General features: G+C 42.9%; 1 protein-coding gene across 1 annotated transcript; it reads right to left on the minus strand.

The window, feature by feature from the left end:
• Positions 1-7,827: 7,827 nt before the first annotated feature.
• Positions 7,828-8,757, minus strand: LOC101407808 (olfactory receptor 13A1-like). The gene has a single exon (XM_004438906.3). It carries the CDS (start codon positions 8,755-8,757, stop codon positions 7,828-7,830), a length of 930 nt encoding a protein of 309 aa, XP_004438963.1.
• Positions 8,758-9,120: the final 363 nt, after the last annotated feature.

Raw genomic sequence — 9,120 nt, forward strand, 5'->3', positions numbered from 1 at the left:
AAATGAATAAATAAAATGTTCTATATTCATAGACTCTAACATGACTAAAAAATAACAGGGAACAAACTACTGATACACACAACATAAATGAACCTCAAAAATATTGTGCTACATGAATGAAACCTTATGCAAAGACTTGGTAGTGTATGATTCCATTTACATGAAGTTCTAGAACATGTAAAACTGATCTATGGTGGAAAAAAATCAAAAGAGTGATGACCTCGGGAGGAGGTAATGTAGGTCTGAGTGGGAAGGGACAGGATGAAAACTTCTGAAGTGATGCTCATGTTCTGTATCTCAATATGGTTTGAGTTATACAGCTGTGTGCATCTTTTTTATGCATTTAATTATTTGACAGTTTTGCCTCAGAGAGGGAAAAAAAACTCTAAACAAAGTTGAACTCTAATGATATGCATGTGGAAGTATTTAAGGAGAAATGTACTGATCTTTGCAACTTGCTTTGAAATGCATAAAATAAGATAGATTGAGGAATGGAAAGATTGATAGATACAACAAATGTAGTAACAAGTTAATGGTAGAATATAGGTATTAGGTGCATTGATGTTCATTGTAAAATTCTTTCCATTTTCTTATAAGTTTGAAACCTTTCATAATAAAATGTGAAAATTATAACTCTGGACACAGGGTAGAAAACAATTTTCAAGGTATGGGAAGCTGAGTAGAAGGTATCTAGTCTTGAGTAGCTAAGGCATCATGGGAAGGCTTCAGAGATGAGGGAGGGCCAGATGTCAGAGGCGTTCGTGGTAACTCAATAGGATTTGAAGTCCGTTTGGATACAGCAGCTAGAAATGAGAGTCAGGAATTTTTCACGGAGCAACCCAGATAGTTTCATAAGTCATTCCTGACGTTGCTGCCCCTCACAAGAAGACCAACTAACCACTATTCATGGACAAGACACCACTGTGAAAACCACAGAACACAGAGGTGACGCTGATGCACCCCCCCACCCCCCACACCACAGAGACCAAGATGGACCACGTTAGAAGGGTAATAGGAGTGGCTCCATGCTGACCGCATCACTCCTCTGCCAGGCTGGTGCAGCCCTGAATCAGGAGGGCTCCCCTGAGTGGACATCCAGCTCTCGACAGTTGTCAGTTACCTCTTGGGAGTCCCATTCTGATCTTGACTCATGGCGATCACAAGGGAACCAGCAGGGCTTGACCTCTGGGAATCAGATTATGACAAAGAAGGGGGAGGGGCTTGCTGCGACCAGTGCTGGGATCTTGGCAGATGGAGTTCCTACCCTCATGCCCAAGTCGTAATCCCAACCGGTGACTTTGCTCATGTGCAGAGTGAAGATGGTGGTGCCGTCTGACCAGGGAACTTGAAGCATGATTCTGCTTGGGTCAAGACCCCAACAAAGAGCCATGCCAGCCTTGGAACCAGTTCTGGCTCTTAAGCCAGGCAGGGGATTAATTCGTAGCCCCATTCACTGCTCAGGATGGTTCCCTGACCCAGTTGACCAGAAATCCTGGCCTAGCACCTGGGAAACTGGTTGGCCCAGTGGCGCTCGAGCAAAGAACCCAACCAGTGACTCTGCCCATCTGCAGAGCCTAGCCAGTAACCCCATCTGGCAAGAGTTTGGTGCACAGGTCTGCTTGATTAGCTCTTTAAAGAAGAGTCTTGCAGGCCTTGGAGCCTTCTCTGTGAACCATCCCCACAGAGGCAGGGAAGCTAATTCATAGCCCCACTACTGCTGTGTATAGTACGCAATTCCAACCGTCTAGGAAGCCTGACCAAAACCAAGCAACTGCAGAACTCATCGTATAGCCTCACTTGGGGAGGAAGCACGCCAGCAGTTCAATCCAATTCTTCTCACCCAGTGGCAACTCTGCCAACCTTAGAGCTTCGGCAGTGGCCTCACCCACAATTAGACCCTGATAGCAAGCCCAGGGACACTACCCACTGACACATCCAGAACCCCAAGCTGAGTAGACTGGTGAAGAACACAATATAAAAATATGTAAATTGTAACATGGATAACCAAAAATTGTAAGGGGGAGGAGAAGTAAAAGTGTACAGTTTAGGAATACTATCAATGTGAAGTTGCTATCAGTTTAAAATAGGGTGTTATAACTTTAAGATATTTTATGGAAGCCTTATGGTAACCACGAGGGGAAAACATAGAGTAGTTACACAAATGAACATAATAAAGAAGTCAAGCATACTGATATCACAAGTCATCAAATCACAAAAGAAGACAGCAAGATAGGAAGTAAGGAACAATCCTCCACAAACAGTCAGAAAACAGTTAAAATGGCAATAGTAAGTTCTTACCCATCAATCATTACTTGATCAATAACTACTTTATATGTAAATGGATTAAATTATCCAGTCAAAAGACATAGAATGGCTGAATGGATTAAAAAACAATATCCAACAAATGCCCCCTACAAGAACCTCATTTTAGCTTTAAAGACACACAGACTGAGAGTTAGGGATGGGAAAAGATACTTCAAGGATGTGGTAATTAAAAAAAAGCAGGGGTGGGGTGGGCCAGCCCCGTGGCATAGCGGTTAAATGTGCGTGCTCTGCTGCTGGCGGTCCAGGTTCGGATTCTGGGCGCGCACAGACACACCGCTTGTCAGGCCATGCTGTGGCAGCGTCCCACATAAAGTGGAGGAAGATGGGCATGGATGTTAGCTCAGGGCCAGTCTTCCTCACACACACACACATAAAAAAGCAGGGGTAGGTATACTTATATCACACTTTACACTAAAAATGGTAAAGACAGAGAAGGTCATTATATAATGATAAGGGGGTCAAGGCATCAAGAAGATATAACAATTGTAAATGTTTATGCACCCAACGTAAGAGCTCCAAAGTATATAAGGCAAATACTAATAGAACCAAAAGGAGAAACAAACAGTAATACAATAATAGTTGGGGACTTGAATATCCCACTCTCAACAATGGATAGATCATCCAGACAGAGAATCAATATGGAAACAGAAAACTTGAGCACCACTATAGACAAAATGAACCTAACAGAAATACACAGAACATTCTATTCTACGACAGCAGAATACACATTCTTCTTGTGCACACATGGAAGGTTCTAGGATAGATCATATGTTAATCTACAAAACACGTGTTAGCAAATTCAAGAAGATTGAAATCATACCAAGTATCTTCTCTGACTACAATGGTATGAAACTAGAAATCAGTAACTGGAGGAAAACTGGGAAATTCACAAATACATGGAAATTAAAGAACACTCTCCTGAACAACCAATGGATCAAAGATAAAATTAAAGGATAAATAAAAAAGAATCTTGAGACAAATGAGAATGGAAACGCTACATACTCAAACTTGTGTAATGCAGAAAAAACACTTCTAAGAGAGAAGTTGATAGCTATAAACTCCTACCTCAAGAAAATGGAATGTCCTCAAATAAACAACCTAATTTTACACCTCAAGGAATTAGCAAAGGAACAAATTTAGCCCAAAGTTAGACGAGGGAAGGAAATAATAAGATTAGAGCAGAAATAAATGAAATAGAGTATAAAAAACAATAGACAAGATTAACAAAACTAAGAGCTGTTTCTTTGAAAAGATAAACAAAATTGACAAGCCATTAGCAAGAATAACCAAGGAAAAAAGAGAGAGGACCCAAATCAACAAAATCATAGATGAAACAGGAGACTTTACAACTTATACCACAGAAATACAAAGGGTCATAAGAGGATACCATGAATAATTATATGCCAACAAACTGAACAACATAGAAGAAATGGATACATTCCTAGAAACATACAGCCTACTAAGATTGAATCAGGAATAGAAAATCTGAACAGACAATTACTAGGAAGGAGATTGAATTGGTAATCAAAAATCTCCCAATGAAGAAAAGCCCAGGACCAGATGGCTTCACCGGTGAAATTTACCAAACATTTGGAAAAGAATTAATGCCAATTCTTCTCAAATTCTTCCAAAAAATTGAAGATAAGGGAAAACTCAGAAACTTATCTTGTGAGGCCAACATTATCCTGAACCCAAGCCAGAAAAGACACTACAAGAGAAGAAAACTACAGGCCAATATCTCTGATGAATATAGATGGACAAATTCTCAATAAAATACAAACCAAATTCAGCAGCATAATGAAAGGATCATTCACTATGATCAAGTGGGCTTTATTCCTCAGATGCAAGGATAGTTAATCATACACAAATCAATTAATATGATACATTGCATTAATAGAAAGAAAAAAGTCATGTTATCATCTCAATAGATGCAGAAAAAGCATTTGAAAACATTCACCATCCTTTTATGATAAAAACTCTCAACAAATTAGGTATAGAGAGAATGTACCTCAACAAAATAAAGGCCATATATGTCAAGCCCAGAGCTAAGATCATACTCAATGGGGGAAGGTTTAAGCTTTTCCTCTCACATCAGGAACCAGACAAGGATGCCCACACTCACCACTCCTATTCAACATAGTACTGGAAGTCCTAGCCAGAGAAATCAGGCAAGAAAAAGAAAAAAAAGGCATCAGAATTGGAAGGGAAGAAATAAAATGCTCTCTATTTTCAGATGACATGATTTTATACATAGAAAATCCTAGAGATTCCATCAAAAAACGGTTAGACCAATTAACATATTCTGTCAAGTTGCAGGATAAAAAATTAACATACAAAAATTGGTAGCATTTCTATATATTAATGGCAAATTATCTGAAAAAGAAATATATAAAATGATCCCATGTATAATAGCATCAAGAATAATAAAATACTTAGGAATAAATTTAACCAAGGAGGTGAAAGATCTGTACAATGAAAACTATAAGATATTGATGAAAGAAATCAAAGAAGACAAACAAATGAAAAAGTATCCAATGTTCGAGGGTTGGAAGGATTAATATTGCTAAAACGTCAATACTACAAAAAGCCATCTATAGATTCAATGCAATCCCTATCAAGTTGCCAATGGCATTTTTTACAGAAGTAGAAAAAAGATTCCTAAAATTTATAAGGAACAACAAAAGACCCTGAATAACTGAAGCAATCCTGAGAAAGAAGAAGAAAGCTGGAGGCATCCCACTTCCTGATTTCAAGCTATAGTAATCAAAACAGTATGGTACTGGCATAAAAATAGCACATAAATCAATGGAACAGAATCAAGAGCCCAGAAATAAACCCAGTATGTACGGTCAACAAATATTTGACAAAGGAGCCAAGAATACACAATGGGGAAAAGACAGTCTCTTCAACAAATGGTGTTGGAGAAACTGGACAGCCACATGCAAAAGAATGAAACTGGACCTCTATCTTACACCACTCACAAAAATTAATTCAAAATGTATGGAAGACTAAAATTAAGACATAAAACTCCTAGAGGAAAACATAGGAAAAAAGCCCCTTAACATGGGTCTTGGCAACGATTTTTCAGATATAACATTAACCACAAACAACAAAATCCAAAATAAACAAGTCAGACTACATCAAACTAAAAAGCTTCTGCACAGCAAAAGAAATGATCAACAAAATGAAAAGACAACCTACAGAATGGAAGAAAATATTTGCAAATCACATACCTGATAAGGGGTTAATATCCAAAATATATAAAGAACTCATACAACTCAATAGCAGAAAAACAAATAATCCAATTAAAAAAACGGGCAGAGGACTCAAATAGACATTTTTCCAAAGAAGATATTCAAATGGCCAACAGGTGTGTGAAAAGGCACTCAACGTCACTAATCATTAGGGAAATGCAAATCAAAACCATCATGAGTTATCACCTTACACCTATTGGAATGACTAGTATTGAAAAGACGAGAAATAACAAGTGTTGGTGAGGATGTGGTGAAAGCGAACCCTTGTGCACTGTTGGTAGGAATGCAAATTGGTGCAGTCACTATGGAAAACAGTAAGGAGTTTCCTCATAAAAATTAAAAATAGAACTACCCTATGATCCAGCAATTCCACTTCTGCGTATATATCCAGAGGAAATGAAATCACTATGTCAAAGAGACGTCTGCACCCCCATGTTCGTTGCAGCCTTATTTACAATAGCCAAGACATGGAAACTACCTTAGTGTCCATCAACAGATGACTGGACAAAGAAAATGTGATATATGTGTACACACTGGAATACTATTCAGCCATAAAAAGATGGAAATCCTGCCATTTGCAACAAAATAGATGGACCTTGAGGGAATTATGCTAAGTGAAATAAGTCACAGAAAGACATACAGTACAATCTCACTTATTGGTGGAATCTAAAGAAAAAAAAATCAAACTCATAGAAAAAGAGATCAGATTTGAGGTTCCCAGAGTCACGGGGTAGGAGGCAGAGAACTGTACGAAGGTGGTCAAAGGTACAAACTTCCGGTTACAAGATAAAAAGTCCTGGGGACATGACGTACAGCACAACGACTACAGCCAACACTTGTGTATGGTATATAGGAACGTTGCTAAGAGAGTAGATCCTAAAAGTTCTCATCACAAGGAAAAAAAACATTTTTTTTCTTTTTTTCTTGTATATACACGAGATATAGATACAATAAGATAAGCTTATTGTGGCGATCATTTCACAATATATGTAAGTCAAGTCATTATGCTGCACACCTTACACTTACACAGTGCTTATGTCAATTATATCTCAATAAAACTGGAAGAAAAAAATATACAAATAGACTCTTAAATATACAAAAAGAAGTTTTCCATAAATGTGGCTCTCGTAACTGGATGGGGTTGAGGGGCTGAAGGAGGTGCCTCTGTCTGTTGAGCAAGGTCCTTGGAGGACCCCCAGGCAGCTTTCTGTCAGCTCAGTGTGAGCCCGGCAGTTACAGTAGCGCGTCCGGGGTCCCAGGTGAGGCACCGACAGCGGCTGCACGTTTGGACATCACGCCAAATATCAATGACAAATGCAGCATGTATCATGCGCACAGGTGGAATTACCTAGGGGAGAAGACAGGAGAGCCGCGGGTGAAGCCGTGAGGCACACCAACATTCAGAGGCTAGCGCAGAGGGTAGACAAATAATAATGATGAGATTGAGAAGAAATGAACCCCTAAAAGTAGTGCTGTAGAAGCTTCGTGCAAATTAAAGAACGAAACACAACTCTTTCCTGCCATGGCAAAGTTTCTTGGTTAAAGGATGAAGCTATCCTTTTCAGAAAGGAAATAAATGAAACCACATCTCCTTTCTGCAGGTCATGAATGGAAGTCTGGGTTACAACATCTCTCCCCCTCTCTGTGGTGCCAGGACCAGAAACCTCACAGACAGAGTGAAGTAGCCACCTTGTGTTTTCCTAGACCTCACTCCAGGAGCAGTTGGGTCAGAGAAGCAGGATCTGGGTGAGGTTGTCCAGAGTGGGGTGTCAGGAGACCCCCATCAGAATGAACCAGGCAGTGTGCACACTGGGCAAGTCTGACTCTCAAATCTGCCCTGAACAGGGACCCCCGACTCTGGAAGGGGAGGTGGCCAGCGCGCCCACAGGTACAGGGTCCAGCGTTGCTCCAGGTGCCAGGTGCTGGGGAAAACTACTCAGTAAGGTGCTGAAGGGGAGGGAGGCCCTGGGCCCTGCAAGGCCTCCTGCTCTTCCCCTCGCCCCTGGCTCTCCCCATGCCTCCCAGCTCCCCTGCAGCCCTGACAACCTCCACCCTCAGGGCCTCGGAATGCTTAGTTGAAGTGCCACTTCAGTGGAACTCAGGGCAGCTCCATGGGGGAAGCACATCATGTATAAATCTATCCTGATAACACCTTCTTGCTTTTTGCTACTTGCATCAGACTCTCCAAGTCCTATTTTGAAATTAGCTGGTTGACACCTGCAAATTCCACACTGGCCTTTCCCTTCATTTACCTGATGCAGGAAAACACGTTCCTGAAGGCCACTTTGACATCCTTGTTCCGCAGAGAGTAGATGAGGGGGTTCAGCATGGGGCTGACTGCTGTGTACAACAAGGCGACCACTTTGCCATTTTCCATGGAGGATCCAGAGCCCGGGAGGATGTAGGTGTAGAAGACGGTGGAGTAGTACAAGGAGACCACCAGGAGGTGAGAGGAGCAGGTGGAGAAAGCCCGCTGCTTGCCCTGGGCCGAGCGGATGCGCAGGACGCTGGCGATGATGCAGCCGTAGGAGGCCATGATGAGCAGGAAGTTGACGACTCCAAAGTACACGTCTGCGAGGACGATCACGATGTTGTTCAGGGTTGTTGGGCTGCAGGAGAGCAGCAGCAGCGTGGGGACTTCACACATAAAGTGACGGATCTGATTAGGGCCACAGAACATCAGCCTTGTCATCAGGCCAGTGTGCAGAGTGGTGTTGCACACACTGACCGTCCACACGCTGCCTGCGAGCAGGGCGCAGACAGGCCAGCTCATCAGCATGCTGTAGTGCAGCGGGCGGCAGACGGCTACGTAGCGGTCATAGGCCATGACCGTGAGCAGCAGTAGCTCGGCCGCCAGACACTCCGTCAGGAAGAAGAGTTGGGTCATGCAGCCCCCGTAGGAGATGGCACCACCCTTGACCACCAGGTTCTCCAGCAACCTGGGGAGGACCGTAGATGTGCAGACAATGTCTACAACGGCCAGGTTGGTGAGAAAGAAGTACATTGGGGTATGGAGGCCTGGATGCAGGCTGATGGCCATGACAATGAGGGCGTTTCCTGCAAGCGCCCCTAGGTAAAGGAGGAGGAACAAGGCTAAGAAGAGACCCCGAAGCCTCAGGTCCTCTGAGAAACTCTGCAGGACAAACTCCTCCACGGCCGTGTGGTTGCCTGTGGCCATCCCGAGGGCTGAGTCTCTGGACACAGCTGGCCGGCAGAGGGAGGCACAGGGCAGTGGGACAGCCTCTGTGGGAGTGTGTGCTCTTGGCACCTCTGCTGCAGGAAGCACATAATCAAGATATCATCGAAGGCCCTGCACCAGGAGACAATCAGAGACCACTCTCTGCTCTGAAGCCCTGGGGCCCCTCCTAGCGCTGCAACACCCCTCCCCTGACCACCCGCTGTGGGGGCCCGTACCACACGGTAAGTGACACAGAAGGGTCCGCGTGAGCCTGTGCCCACTGATTTTGGACATTTCCTACATTACTCAGAGAGGAGGAGCTCGTTGCTGTGCTCAGCCTTGCCACGGAGTGTGGAAGTCCCT

This window comes from Ceratotherium simum, chromosome 6 (genome assembly GCF_057802395.1).
Source record: "Ceratotherium simum simum isolate JZ-2026a chromosome 6, ASM5780239v1, whole genome shotgun sequence".
NCBI lineage: Eukaryota > Metazoa > Chordata > Mammalia > Perissodactyla > Rhinocerotidae > Ceratotherium > Ceratotherium simum.

Bases quoted from the DNA above. Each gene is read 5' to 3' on its own strand.
- LOC101407808 (XM_004438906.3), bottom strand. From the start codon at position 8,757: ATGGCCACAGGCAACCACACGGCCGTGGAGGAGTTTGTCCTGCAGAGT.